Source organism: Rhipicephalus microplus, chromosome 7, assembly GCF_043290135.1.
Source record: "Rhipicephalus microplus isolate Deutch F79 chromosome 7, USDA_Rmic, whole genome shotgun sequence".
Classification (NCBI taxonomy): domain Eukaryota; kingdom Metazoa; phylum Arthropoda; class Arachnida; order Ixodida; family Ixodidae; genus Rhipicephalus; species Rhipicephalus microplus.
Genome location: NC_134706.1, coordinates 27,316,253 through 27,332,146, shown reverse-complemented (window position 1 = coordinate 27,332,146; position 15,894 = coordinate 27,316,253). Strand labels below are relative to the sequence as shown.

The 15,894-nt window shown below is 47.2% G+C and overlaps 1 protein-coding gene across 2 annotated transcripts in view; it reads right to left on the bottom strand.

Moving 5' to 3' along the window:
* The window catches only part of TyrRS-m (Tyrosine--tRNA ligase, mitochondrial), a 31,825-nt gene extending 27,151 nt beyond the window's left edge, over positions 1–4,674 (bottom strand). For both annotated transcript variants that reach the window (XM_075868877.1, XM_075868876.1), the window contains exons 1-2: positions 4,539–4,674; positions 2,213–2,329 (exon numbers count right to left, since the gene is read on the bottom strand). In XM_075868877.1, coding sequence (XP_075724992.1) covers positions 2,213–2,329; positions 4,539–4,585 — 164 coding nt within the window. In that variant the 5' untranslated portion in view covers positions 4,586–4,674. The remainder of the gene's footprint in view (positions 1–2,212; positions 2,330–4,538) is intronic.
* Between the last annotated feature and the right edge of the window lie 11,220 nt (positions 4,675–15,894).

Here is a 15,894-nt window from a genome sequence, read left to right as displayed (position 1 = left end):
AGGAGCGTTGGGATAGGAAGGTTTTCAGCTACTTGTAGATGAATGCTGATACAAAATAGAGGAAGCGAACCAGAAAATTGATGAGTAAATGCTTAGAAAAAGCAGGGGGCCAAACCAAAAAGAACTATCAGTTAAGAAGAAGGTGAAGGAAACAAAGACCGACATGTGGAGAATTGGCATGATTAAGAAGTACACACTAGAGATCTATCGAACTTTTAAGCAGGAAATTGCCAAGGAAGGATCTATGATAATACTCGGGGTAGTTTTCTACTGTTTGAGGCCAGGATGGGAGTATTGCAAACCAAGACTTATCGGCCAAATACGAAGGGGTAGACACGGTATGCAGTGCGTGTGGAGAGGAGGAGGAAACTGCCGAACACTTGATAATGTTCTTTAAAGGGCTTCACCCTATAGTTCAGGAAAAACTCTGCGCCATCTACACGCATCTACACGCATATCTACACACGTCATCTACACGCATATCATAGACTTTCTTGATTCAAACAGCTTTTTCCATCCAGCACAACTAGGCTTCCGCAGAGGTTTCTCTTGTGAAACGTAACTGGCCTTATTTGTTCATGATTTGTATACTAACTTGGACTGTAACTTACAAACCGATGCCGTATTCTTAGATTTTTCCAAAGCGTTCGACAAAGCACCCCATTCTCGACTGTTACTAAAACTTTCCCAGTTAAATCTTCACCCGAACATACTAAATTGGATCAGAGAATTCCTTACAAACCGCTCCCAGTCTCTTAATATCAACAACCGTACTTCTAATCCTCTTCCAGTAACGTCCAGAGTACCCCAGGGTTCGGTTCTTGGTCCCCTTTTATTCCTTATATACATAAATGACTTGCCTTCAAACCTAACCTGTAAAACCCGCCTGTTTGCTGATGACTGCGTTATATATGACACTGTTACTGACACTTCAAAACAGCCATCCTTACAAGCCAACCTAAACTGCCTCCAGAAATGGTGTGAGCGCTGGCTCATGGAACTTAACCCGAGTAAATGTAAAGTCGTTTCATTCCATCGCCACCACATGCCGCTTGTGTATCCGTACGCAGTTAATGCCATCCGGCTAGAAAATGTTCTGTCATACAAGTATTTGGGCGTCACTCTTTGTAGCGATCTTTCATGGAACATACACGTCACTAATATCATTTCATCTGCAAATAAAACACTGGGTTTTCTTAAACGCCATTTACGCCTTGCTCCACAACACGTAAAATTACAAGCATACAAATCCATCGTTCGACCTAAACTAGAATACGCATCGCCAATTTGGGACCCTCGACAATCTTATCTTACACATGCCATCGAATCGCTTCAAAACCAGGCTGCTAGATTTATTCACTGTTCATACTCTTCAACTGTCAGCGTATCTGAATTGAAAGCAGAATCTGGCTTACCAGATCTAGAACTTCGCCGTCGTATTGCCAGCCGGTCATTGTTCCACAAACTTTTTCATAGTCCCTTGCATGCCCCACCTTATATCGTTCCCACAACACGCATATCTCACCGCAGGAGCCATTTGCTTCAAGTTGCTCGGCCACGCTCCCGGACTTCTACTTTTTCTGCCTCGCTTTTTCCACGTACCGCACCAGACTGGAACGGCCTTCCCAGTGAAATTGCAACCATTCTCTGCCCATCATCGTTCATTGAAAATATCAATAAGCGTTTCTATGTTAAATCTTTGGCTTCTATGTTTTGTGTTTATAATTACCCACCCCTTATGTAATACCCCCTCACGGGTCTTTAAGGAAATAAAATGAAATGAAATGAAATGAAAGCACTGGGGTTTAGGGACAGGGAAAGCAAAATAGACTTTAAGCGGGTAGAAATAACTAGAAGAAGGTCGTCTGATTGGTGGCTAAAATCACGGCACGAGTGAAAATTAAATCCTTCACTGCAAAAAGATAAATGTAATGTTTGGTCTGCTAAGTATTTCAGCTAGGTGGCGATAGCCGCTGCCCGATCTAAAAGGGTCTGCCGGAATTTGACAAAATATGGCTGGTGTTACTAGGTCCAAGATATCGCTGCCGCTAAATCTAACTTTAAAGAAAACGGGCGAGGGCGTGGCCAGAAATATTTTCATAGCATCGCCCCCCCCCCCTTGACGTATGCTTACATATAGGCAAACTAGACATAAATGTTCCGAGGGGAGGTGGGGGGAGGGGGCCCTTGCTGTCGCTATGTGTGTACTAACTTTTCAGGTGGATGCACTTCTTGGATGACAGCTCGTTGTAGAAGTTGCTTGAACGCTTCCTTGGTGCCATGGTATCGTGTCAGACATGGCCGCGCAAGAGAAACGTGCCTGAAAAGCCTGGAAAGAAGAAAAATCGGACGCGGTCATGACTATTCGATTGCCGGTTCTCTGTCAGCTGATGTTTTTGGCATGCACAGTTTTGTCTTGCTAAAGTTAGCGCGGATTGGCTTACAAGAGAACTGTCTGCTGTACTTAGAACATGAAGAAATGATGCATCTGACGCCTTGAGATCATTCTCTTTATTCTCTGATCCCACGCACTCATACTCATCTTCTTTCCTATATACATCATTTACCCGGCTGATAAAAAAAAAACTATCGCTTGTGTAGCACGTAGTCCCTGAGCTCCGATGGATTTTTTTTTTCTCTAGTCGGCTCTTCGTGATGGCTGGCCGGACATTTTGTTCTGCAGAGAAGATGGTTCCGACAGCAATGAAGGTGGTTCCAACTGCAGTGAAGATAGCTCCGACTGCAGTGAAGATGGTTCGTTGGTTTGTGCTGCTGTCCCTTGCCTTAGTGTAGGTGGACAGTCATCGTGTTGCTCACTCGCAGGTGCGCTACATTGAAAAGGTTCGTGCGATAAGGGCAGATTCCAATTTAGAATTCCCGGCCGACTGCTTATCATCAGCTTCCCCGCGGCTTCTGGGTGTACTACTTGAAATTTGGAAGAGTTCCATGCGCGACCGTCTTCCCAAAGAAATGAGGCTGGCCCTCGTTGCTTAATTATTTTCTTCGGTTCCGAAAAGTGCGAGGATATTTTGCCGGCTTTCTCACACGGACGCAGTTGCCGACGGCAAAGTTTTTTGTCCGAGCTCCACGACGGCAGTCAGTATAAAGTTTGGAAGAAGCTTCTTTTGTTGGACACGCTGATGCAGCCGTTTCATCGACTCTGCTGGATTTTCTTGAATTGAAGAATCCTGTAATTCAAGAATTCTTAAGCGAGTTCGTGCCAGTCGTCCGTGCAGGAGAACAACGGGTGCCACTAATGTTGTGGCATGAGGTGTGCAGCGGTAGGCGCTCAAATAGTCCGTCACGGCGACACGGATATCATGCCGCTCGTATACTGCTGTCTGGACAACAGACTTGAGGACTCTGTTGAACCTTTCTACAAGACCGTTTGCTTGCGTGTGGTAGACAGAAGAAAAGCAATGGCGTATGCCGCGCTGCCAAATGAACTGTTCGAATTCAGCTGAGCTGAATTGTGGTCCGTGATCTGAAACTACTTTATTCGGGTAGCCATAACGAGCAAACACTAGTAACAAGAAGTTCTTGACCGTAGCCAAAGAAATTTGTCTCTCAAAAAAAAAACAAAAGCTTCTAGCCATTTGCTGTGATAATCAATAAGCGTCACCGCATAACGGCAATGGATGGGAGCTTGCTCAAAGAGGCCAATCATATCAATGTCAATTTTCTCCCAAGGCTTGTCAGGGAAAGTTACTGGCTGCATAGGGGCTGCAGTAGGCCATGCAGATTTGTCACATGACTGGCAAACAAGACATGTTTTAACCAGTTCTTCTACATGGTCACCAATTCGAGGCCACCAGTACATCTCTCGCAGTCTATTTTTCGTACGACTGATCCCCGGATGCGATTCATGTGCGACTTCCATCAAACGACGAGTAAGGCTACTTCTTGGAACTGCGATCCTTTCACCACGGTAAAGCAAGTTGTGCACAATGGATAGTTCGGCACGCACACGGAAATATGTCATTAGCACCGTTTTTAGAGAGTTTTTTTTTTTTCAGGCCATGATGAGAAGACGAAGTCCATGACTTTTGTGATTATCTTGTCAGATGCACTCGCTGCTTGTAATTCTGCCAGGGTTAACACGGGAGAAAGCGGGCAAACAAATTGATCGTCAGTGACCCGGCCATCCCATCCTCGTCGCCAGTATGTTGTATTAAGAACACACAGAAACAATGCATCCGACGCCTTGACATCAAAGTTACGCGCACTGTGAACAAGTGTGTCAGCTACGCAACGATCTGAAACTGAAAGCACGGCGAGCTTACTCGATTCGCGCGTGTTTGAAGAAACACCGAGCGTATCGTTGTGCGAAAGTGTCGAAATTACACCATACCGCGGAAGTTGCGATCAAAGCAAATGAATGACTCGTACACGACAGAAAAATTAGGGGAGGATACTACGACAGGCGACTTGAATTGCCTCGAGCTCACCCACCACACACACACAGCTTAATGGCACACTCGCCATAACAGAGACCAAGCGATGGCCAGATCCTTCGAATGACACGTAAAATAACTTGCCTGGACGTCGACTTTGAGAAAGGCACGATCACTTTTGGAGTGAACATGCGGACGGAGCTTCAGAGAAACGTTTCGTTTCGCCTCGTCCCAAGTCGACGATCCGACGCCACACGTGAAACGCGCCGGCTGTTGTTGTGCACAGTGTTGACGGAGCAAGTTCGGGAAACGTTCGTAAACGAAGTAATTGCGATTACCAAAAAGAAAAATGAATCCCAAAGGCCATACTTTGGCAATCCACAGAAGGAGAAGATGGTACAACTGTGTTATAAAATGTAGTATTTAAAGAGAACATTTACAGTTGCAACAAGCAACCCCCTTCACGATCCAAAACTAAGCGCTCTTTACGTAGCGGCCCCGCCTAGAAACATCGCCAAGGAACAAACAGGGGCCAATTTTGAAAGGAAATATGTCACTACGCTCTGTTCTGTGGTTGCGCGCGGTGAAAATCGGCCACATAGTTTCCGCATTTGTGTAATACGCGCGTACACGTTCACAAAACTCATGCGCGTATGTGTACATACATGATATGGGTGCACCTCACCGAAAAAACTTCTCGCTTCGCCCCGACATGCGTTTCATACGCGTGAACTGTAGTGTAACCTGAAATTTATTTATTATGGACAAACTTATGCTGTTTATGCCTGCGTTTGCTCTGCAGGTGAAGCTCTGTTCTCATTAAACGCGGCACGCTGACACTTTGGGTTTGTCAGTTCGCAGTAAAATTTAGAAGGAACTGCAAAAAAAAAAAAAAAAAACTATTGTTTTAGTTTTTTTAGTGTACGACTTTCGGGCACATCGCTTCGACCCTTTTCGACGCATCGCAACTTGGAACAGGCTTGTTTCTGAGTGGTGCAATTATCACCATTTAATTCAATAAACAATCGTCAAGTTCCCGAAAACCAAATGTGGTTATGTAACCAAGCGCAAATGCCACGTTTACCCTGTTAATTGCGTAGCCATTTTTTATTGTTTGTTTGTTTTTATGACCAGCGTTTCCAGTACACGGACCTTTTAATAATGCTGCAATGCGAATTTGCATGCCACAACCTCTGACCAGAGGTGAAGCTTACCCATTTTCCCGGCGTGGGCGAACTCAGTGGAGGCGCGCTTGGGACTATTTGCAAGTAAAATAATGACTGAGCGCAATATTGAGACAAGTAAGTGGAAGAAATTGTTGCTGCGGACAAAATATGAAATTTATTATTTCCATGGAGTTGGTATGCCTCGTGAAATCTTGCAAACGGCCGGTGACCCTTTTTGAACTCTTGGTCGGGTCGGCTTCACCCCACAGCTTTTTAGGAACTGATCTCGGTGTCCCAGTTCTCATAACTTGATGTATTGTCGGACTCTGCCGAGGTCAGATGCGCCTTTGCGATTTCGCTTTTTGCACGCTCAAGCAGCGTTTCGTAGATGCGCTGCCGTTCATCACGACGAAGTCCGACGACTTGGCGGAACATCGGCTGCACGGCCGGCTTGTAGGGGCCTCTATTAGGGTCACACTCGAGTTCCCAGTTTTCTTGCGGCTCGGGGGCGAATGGTCTCTCAGCGACGTTGCGTCGTAGTCTGGGCTTTGTTTCCAAACCGGGCGCGTCTTGTGGCACTTCGAAATATGAATGGAAAGCCGCTCCCTTTTCACCTTTATGTGTGGCTCATACGGGCAGCTCACGAGGTCGTCATCAATCGGTTTGTACGTGGCCATGATCCTTACCTTGGCGATAATCAGTACCTTGGAGCCTGAGGAATCGCCACGGCACTAGTTACAGAACACCGGTGGAGTGGTGACATGTGATTTGAAAGCGACGGTAGCGCCGTCTGGGTTTTGTAGGGAATCGTAAAAAAATTGCAAAATGACTATTTCCCTAATAAGTAAAAAAAGGTTTCGTTACCTTCTACACAAAAAATAATTTTGAGCTAAATCTAATTAAAAATATTGTTCGTATAATTTATAGTAGCGTATAAAATCAAATTGCTTTCAAAAGCACCAGGGTGTTTTGATATGGTGGCTGGCCTTCCGCATAGCAGACGACATCGTCGTCGTCTGCTTCTGCGTCATGGCTGACCCCCACTCGTTGTAGCAGCCCCCTTTCTCAATTTATATCGTTTCCACATTGTACATTGCAGTAAACTGCGCAACATAGGCTCATAAGTATCTTGCATACGTACTTTAGTAGGTTGTGATGCCGCATACAGGCCGAGCGAAATGACAACGCTGGTCTCACAAGCTTGCAACAATAAATCGTTTTATTGCAAGTCAATCGATCGAAGTTTACACAAAATAAAGGTCACGTGAGTAACATTTTAGCACGTACAGCAGTGAACAATATGCATGCATCAACGTTCATGTGCAAACAAGGGCTCTACGTTAGGGCTACGCATAGCCCTAACGTAGATGCCCGGAGCAGAGAAGCTGTCCAGCGCTGGCTGATATATCCATCGCACTGCAGGAAACCTTTGCTGCAGTAAGTAAAGGCATACTGCTTGCGTCCCTGCACCTGTGTAGCTCAAGATTTCGCAACAACTCGTTGACAGTATTCGGCAAACTTTCTGTATTGCTATCAACATAATTGCGAGCCTTTCACGAGCAGTGCGGCGAGACTCTTTCCTGGTCCGCACTGCGAAGTTATAAGTGCGCAACTTACCAATTTTCTACACTTTCGCACTTTGCATGCTTCTGAATACTTGAAATTAAATGAGTAACGGTTTTTTATGCCTATCATTCCGAAGTCTTAAAAATAAAATTGTCGAACAAAAGGCTTCGTTTGGTTTTCTTTACCTACGCGGCCAGGTGCACTGTTGTCGTTTCGATGGTGGCGACTCTTCACGCTGTGGCCGCGAAGCTCGCAACATGCCCACCATAATGCCACCACGAAATCCTCTATAGATTGGTCTATAGAGGAGGTCGTGCATGCCATGGGCCTGGTACAGGTATGAGAGATGCCATAGTGGAGGGCTCCGGAAATTTCGACCACCTGGGGTTCTTTAACGTGCACCCATATCTGAGCACACGGGCCTACAACATTTCCGGCTACATCAGAAATGCGCAGAAAAGGTGTCATTTTTTGTCTTAAAAGAGACATTCTTGCTTATATGGCAGTCCATCCCCACGCAAGCGTGCGCGACGTGAGTGCTTTGACCGGCGTTTCCAGCAGTAGTGTTTAGCGCGCCCTCTAGAGTGGAGGACTTCCCCCATACCATGTTCACCTCATGAGCATGTGGTAGACAGATCTTCAAAGCCGTCTTGACTTCCACAACTGGACACTCGTACAGGAAGAAGATAACCCCAGCTTCCTGAAGATGGTTACGCCATTTCCTCCACACTCTTCGCGTAGAGCGTGGGGTGGGCAGGACCTCATACCAGACTGATGACAGACTAAACTGAGACCACCTGAAAGCCGACTATCGTTCCACTACGGCGGGAACCATGCGGTTATAGGATTTAATGCATCGGCCCTGTGCGCAGCTTTTTCTCTACAGTATATTAGAGGGGGGCACGCCGTGGTGATCTAGTGGCTAAGGTACTCGGCTGCTGACCCGCAGGTCGCGGGCTCGAATCCCAGCTACGGCAGCTGCATTCCCAATGGAGGCGGAAATGCTGTAGGCATGTGTTCTCAGATTTGGGTGCACGTTAAAAAACCCCAGGTGGTCGAAACTTCCGGAGCCCTCCCCTACGGCGTCTCTAAGAATCATGTGGTGGTTTTTGGGACGTTAAACTCCACATATCAATCAATTATAGGGGCTCCGCAACACTTTTTTGAGCATGGTCACAAAACGCTGCCGATTGGTAGCAAATGCTCCCGACAACACGCGAGCCAAATATGATAGCGCATCACACGGCCTGAATGCACAGTAAGTCATCAAAGTCAGCTAAAAATTGCTTTCTCTTCTCTCGACAAATGACGTAATAAGCCCAAAAAATCACTCGTAGTAAGCCGATCTATCAGCCATTGGCTGATTTGAACATGGCGCGCTCGGTCGTTACAGAGATCGCCGCGGGAGGCTGCCACTTGTCCACACATGCACGCGCGATCGCACTGTAAAGTTGCATATTCGAAGAAAAAATAAGGGGAAAAGCGCTCAAGGTCATGATGAGCGCGTGTCGTTTTTCTTTGCTTCTCCCATCCTGCCCTGCTTAGCTCCAAGCACTTTCGTCGGACGAGAGAAAGGAGAAATTGACTGCAGCGTGTGACAAATGTTTGAAACTCCGCTCAAACAGGACGGATCAAAAACAGGACGGATTAAAAAAAAGCCCTCCCCTATGGCGTTGAATTTGTGAGGCAATAAGCTCTTCCAGTTAATTAATTCCATAGTTACTCAGAAAAGTCTTTCAGAGCCCCTTCAGCTCTGTGGCCTCTCCTCTCTTTCCTTCCTCCGTGACGAGAATCACAAGCGCCGAGGGCGCCTTCACGCGGATAAGAAAGAAGGCGCGTAATTATAACGCCATGGCCTCCAAGATTGCGCGCCGTCGAGTTGCCCTCCTCCGGCCGTTCCAATCGCCACGCTTCCCAGTAGAATGTGCAAACTTAGGTTACCATCACGACTCACTTCGGCCAGGGACAAAAGCAGACGAAACATTTGGAATAGGTTGAGTAGCTTCATATACTACCATCATAAACAGTTGTAAACATGAGTACACTCGCGCGTCCACATTCACAACAGTGCAAACGCTACGATTTACTAGGACTGGCGCATGCCACGGAGGAACGCGTCACATTTAATCGCCCTATATCGAGCATATAAAGGTGTCATTTCGTGGAAACACTTGTCAAGAATGCTCAAGTATTGCGCCATTAGAATAAAAAAAAAAGTCGAGCCTTCAGTCCATTTTGACATCCATCCCACTTCAGTGCTGACATTTAGGTGCGCTTAACGAACACCAGGTCAAATTTTTAGGAGCCCGAGCTCCACTATACTGAGTCCCTCATCGCAGTCTTGGCACGTAAAACCCCAACAGTTATGACTATGCCGTTCCATATACTGGTAATCGGTACCAGGGATGGTACCAGCCACTGATTTTTTTCTGAGGAGGGGGGGGGGGAGCGGTTGCCTGAAGCAACACCTGAGAGGGAAGCGTGGCCATGGCTTTTTTTTTCTAAGAGAAAACCTTTTCATAGCAAAAATTTGTTAATATGTGCGCGCAGTCAGTTCACTCATTTGTGATAATAGGTATATAGGAGGTGGACTATGAGCACCGCAAAGGGGGGAGGTACTGGCACAGACGGGGGGAGGTCGTTTTTACCACCCCACCCCTCTCTGGATTCGCCACTGCTTGGTATTGTAATCGTTGTGAAATGTCGTGAAGTCAGGCGTAAATAGACAAAAACATATTCAGTGAAACGGCTAATGTAATGTTAGGTGTTTCGAGTCGAATCTGAACACGGAACAGACAAGGGCAATCTAGCTTTCTCTTGGAGCGCCACCAGTTTAATAACATGGAATAACAGCACGTGATAACATCGTATGTGAATTCCGTCAAAATACGTGCAGATAGTCTGCGTACGTGTCGAGCAAATCGTGTGTAATGAGGGTTAAAATCAGTTTCGTTGCTTTGTCGTGTCGAAGATGACGCGTCGAAGGCGAAATCGCGTCGAAGGTGACGCCGGGGTCGTCTGCGGCACGTGGGATCCTGAAACAGAACCGATTGAGCGGTCAGGAACGGAAGAGCGGGCACAAAACATTTCTGCAAGTGAGTGGGCCAGGGCATATGCGCGTTGGGCTGTTCGCATGCGCCATCGAAATCGAGAAAATGGTACATATACGAGTAGCAAACACGTTGGAAACGTTACAAAGAAATAAATAAAATAGATAAGCTTGTTGTTTGGATTCAACGCTGCCGCGTTACAGCAATTGTGCTGTGTACTGACACTCATCTTTTCGCCTCTAGAGGGTTGTCTTCCCCTTTTTTTTTGGGGGGGGGGGGTTGGACGGGGGCGGGGGAGCGTGTTTACACTCTATTTCCTTCGCCGTGAATAGTTGTTTTGGGAACCCCAGGTGGTCGAAATTTCCGGAGCCCTCCACTACGGCGTCTCTCATAATCATATGGTGGTTTGGGGACGTTAAACACCACATATCAATAAATAAATCAATCAACCAATCAATCAATCAATGTTTGTTTTGGTAGATCTTCAATGCTTTGCTGTTCAGACGCTACGACGTGTCACGTGACAGGTTTGGCTGTTTAATGTGTGCGTATGCGTGTACTTCCCGATAAATGTTAACGCGATGCGTTAAAGAGCTCATTTCACGAAAATTCTGTTGGTGTCGGCGGTTGTGAGCGAAAAAATCACCCTCTCGTGCGTCACCGAAAAATCCCGAAAAATGCAAATACTGAAACAAATAATAAAATTATGGCTGCTGACTGAGGATCTAACCTGGTTTGTTTGCGTAGCAAACGAAAGGTGGATGCATGGGTGTATCCGGCTGCGCCCTTTAGATCGGGTAGTGGTTCGCGCCACCTAGCCATAGAGTTAAGTACTATCTCTATGTGCTTAAGGATTGAATTTCACTCACGCCTTGATTGTAGCCACCAATCAGTTAGCCTCCTCCTGGTTATTTCTACCCGTCTAAATTCCATTTTGCCTTCACTGTCCCTAAACCCCAATGCTTTGAAAAGTTCCGCTCCATTATCTTGGACTGTTCTACCAGTGCAAGTGTTCTACCACAGTGCCACCCGTCTTAACCCGACGTGACGGCTGTATCAAAGGAGTACATATGTAATGTTTATAAAACTGGGTAGGCAGCACTGTAAACACTGTTTCGCGAAGATTAGGGTCTATTTCAAAAGTAGTTCTGAGACCTGGCTTAGCTCTGTGGTAGAATCCTTGACTGCCACACAGAATGCTTGGGTTCGATTCCTTCCTGCTGCGACCCTGCTATTTATTATTTGCATTTGTCGAGAGTTCAACACTGCCTCTGTCAGGTTTTTCTTAACCCTGACATTTATTCTATGCATTCGTTGGGTCGACGCTACCGATGTCGGGTATTGCTTAAAGATCACGCGTTAAAATTGCCCATGTGTGTTCCAGTCGTTTCTGGGTAGTGTCAATCACTTGTTGCACATACCCGCATACCAGCGGCACATACCTGCCTGTGGGTATGTGCCACTGTTTGGTGCGAAATGTTTGACGACGTACACGACGTGATTGTGACATTACTCATGTCTTGACCAGCACGTCACATTTGCCAAACCATCTTACCCTCTCTTGCTAATTTTGGTTCACGGCAAGTTAAGGGGGTGACCACGAGAGCACCCAAACGTAAGCGGCTAGATAGGTAGATAGATACGCTCAAAGTCGCCGAAGTTCGCTAAGAAATGCCTCGAATTTAATACTTTCCAAGCTTTGTTCGCTGTTGATATTTTGCAGATGATATACGCACGTTCACAACGATCAAATCCCGCAAGCTATCTCGACCCCGTGTCAGTACACTTTTAAGAGTCGTGTACAGTGACTACATAGAGAAGAAGTGCTCACCGCAGCCAGCCAGTTTATACAAGTTGTCTGTAAACGTTGCGATATATATAAAAAAGAAGCATTTGCTAATCTCATACTCGAGCGATTTCTGAACTATATTTGGAGTCATGATTCCAACAAAATGCCGACACCGATCTTGAAATGACTGCAATCTGGACGCCTATCCCGATATACAGAATTGTTGTTTCACGTGTACATATCAATACATGATGATAACAAGGGTGCCTCAAAAAAAAAAAAAAGAAAATGGTTCGTACCAGTCATGCCTGTGCAGCTCACAAACATTCTTAATAGCAAAATTACAAAAATGTGGGATGAAGACATGCAGTATCGTGCACTTTGTGGGCCACATGTTTGCGACTCCCGGTATGAAGCGATACACATGACAATCGATGGCTGGCACTGACGTCACTGAAACGGTCATGTTAGAGTATAGAAATACTCGCGGCCGAGCTATTGATATCACACCTAACGCTGTGCTGTAAGTGGCTTACGGGTTCTTTTGTTAGACGCACATATATGGTATACGTTCCAGCGGCATCGTTATGACATTGTAGCACAGTTAACCGCGACGCGTTAATCTACCCCAATCCCGCGAGAGAGGACTGGGAGGCGGCCCTGCTCGGCTGTCAAGACCTGAAGGCCCAAGAGGCTCTGGTTCAACGTGCGCGGGCGGCGTTGCTTGCCAATGGAGCCCCGGAATAGGGGTTCCACCTAGTGCTGTGAGGGTAGGAGGCCAATAAGGCCCCAACCCAATCACCTCTCTGTAACCATTTAATGGTTATTAAATGTTTTCACCACCACCACCACCACCCGGACGTCATCCGTGCAGCCGTATCACGTTTGAGCTCCGGGACGTTGACAACGAGTGTCCCTGAACCATACGTGCAAGCTGTGAATGCAATCGTGGCCACGCTGCCGTGCAACGCACCAGTGTATATGGACCAATACACGAATCGCGACGGTGCAGCGGGGACATCATGTGACCCGGTTGCAACCGGCCTTGCTGGCGGCTCCGGTGTAGTTTTGCGCGAGGAAGTCTCGCAGTCTCGTCAGGAAGTCGACCCGGCTGTACGGGCCGCTGATGCCCAGTGACGTGCACGGATGCTGGACCGAGTCGTACAGGACGTCGTATGCGGCGACGCCGTAGCTCAGGTTCAGGTAGTGCTGCTTCAGGTCGCAGAACTGCACGCGGATCGCCGTCGTCTCGTGTGGCCATTTCTGGTGCAGACACCGTGAAAGACAATGCGCTCGTTTACGGTGCTGGCCTGAATGTCACGGGTTCGATCTCGTTTGAGGCGGTCGAATTCGGTCGAGGGCATAGTTAGAAAATCTGAAGTTAGCGTCCCCATACTACGATGCGATTACGAGGGACGTCGCAGTGGAGGGTTCCGCATGTATTTGGACCATGTCCAAATATATACGTACATTTAAAAAGTATATATATATATATATTGGACCATGTATGTATTTGGACCAAATCATGCCGAACGTATATCGCATTGCTCAGACATCGAGCGTTTCGCCGGCAACGAAATGCCGCCGCCGCTGCCAGGATTCGATCCCGTGACCAGTCAGCAGGCGAGCACCAGACCAGTGTTCATCTGTTCTAACCAGAAGTGTTATATACTGTAACACACAAACTCACACGTTCCGTCAAGCTTCGGCCTCGGTTGACACGAAGGTGAACTTAAAAAAGAGTGGATGTGAGCTGCAGCTAGTACGTAGTTTAAAAAAGTGCACTAAGTACCAAGGGCCAAGAATGTACAGTGTCAATTTTAAGAAAGGGAACACGGCGAAGCGTCGCCTGCGCGCTCCGGCGGCTGCTGGCAGCGCGTTCAAGCGGGAGCGAGAGCAACCACAGTCTCTTTTGGCGTCATCTCGCGGCGAGCAAATGAACCATTCGTTGCTGATATAGAACGGCAAGCTTGCAACCACTTCCCATTCAAGGCGATTACCAGATCTCGCGTAATCGCCTTGAAGGGGGAGGGGCTGTCGCAATCTTGCCGCCGGTTCCATATCAGCAACGAATGGTTGTTTTCCTTGCCGCGAGATGACGCGACAAGAAAGTGTGGTTGCTCTCGCTCCCGCTTGAACGCACTGCCAGCAGCCGCCGGAGCGCGCAGGCCACGCGCTCCCGTGTTCCCTTTCTTAAAAAGTTGACACTGTACACAGAACCAACGCTGACTGCCAACTGCTTGGTTTATTGCAAGGGGGCGTACATATACTTTGAAACGGAAAACACGGGGAATGGAGGAAACATATCAATTATTCCTGCGCGCCCGCGACATTGTTTTATCATATACGAGATTAGCTTTGTCGATAGCCGCACTCCTTGTCTGTTAGATCAATCGAGAGCGCACTGACACGTGTTTCATTTTTGCGCTGCATCGTGAAAGCCTCGTCAATTCCTCGTGATACCTTGAGCGAGCACACTAACAATGTCAAGAGAAGAAATGATAGTAATTTGGCTCTTCGCTGTGCTAAAAGTGGATGCGTGCCACATTTTCGGAACAGCCGGATGCTGCGCGCACAAGCAGACGACACGCGAAATTTATGAGGCTTTCGCGATGAAATGCAAATATGAAACATGCGAAAAGCTTTTCAGCAAAATGGCCCAAGTCCAAAACTGGAACAAGCTCAAGTAAAGCTCCATGGACACACATATACTCTCAACCTTCCTCTAAAACAATAATAATAAATAGCTAGTTATTATTAGTAATTTATTATTACCTTTTATAGGAAAGTAGATGGTATATATGTTCTGAATGAAGCTATTTGAGATAGTTCTGGTTTCAGATTTGGCCCATTTCGAGAAAAAAACTCCTTATGCATCGGCGCGCCCACGATTAATCTAACAGACAAGGAGTGCATGCAGCTATCTACAAAACTAATCTCTTGTGACAAAACGATAGCGTGCCGCTAGACGTAGGCGCCGCCAAAATATTTGATACGTTCACTTCCTCCATGTTGTCTGCTTCTATGTATATGCACTCCCCTTAGAATGAACCAAGCAGTTTGCAGTCAGCGCTGGTCCTGCGTGATTCCCGTGTGAGCGCCTACATAAAAACACACTATGAGTGGAAATAATAGTTTTCTGGAAAACAAAAACTTGAACCATCTCCTCGAAGGGGACCCTAGTGGGATGCGAAGCACCAGCGTTGCGCACGGATGGCGTCACGGGGTTAATGACGTTAACGCGGTTCTGCGCTGAGTGCTCCAAGATTCGTTTGAAGCGATGGCTGGCGTATGTCTTGTATGTGACACATACAGACATGGTTCAACGCGTACGTTAGGCGCGCGTCAGGCCTATTGCGCGTGAACCGACGAGTCGGCGGTGTATACCGAGCGGCGGTCGAGGCAGGCGTTGCGGGTGCCGCGGCGACCGCGTGGCAGGTGAGGTAGAGAGTGACGTCACGCGCTCTGCAAGGGTAGCGTGACGTCAACGCGCAGCAGAGATGTGACCTACTTGGCATCGCGCCAACACCTGCGGAGTGCGACGCGTTCGTACGGAGGGACAGCGTTTCACAGGTTAGTCAAAGAGCTGCTTCGCACCTAAAAGAATTTGTGTATCCCTACCCAACATTCTAAACTTCCTAGAGCGCCGGCCTTGCTCTGTACACACCTTGTTTTTCATTCCTTTCGTGCTGTCGAAGACCATCACTACCTCCTGCATCCTGTCGAAGGTGAACCCAGCAAAAAGTGTGGCGTTGTACTCGTAGTTTCTGGCCATCACGCTGTAAGGGTCTCCTGCTGGGCAACCCTTAAATGCGAAAAAAATATAGCTCCTTTGAGGTGACTCGACCAATGACTCTCACTGAGAAAGAATGCCATCATAGAACGAATGAACTTGCAGTTGAAAGAATCACATCGAAAATCAAACAAAG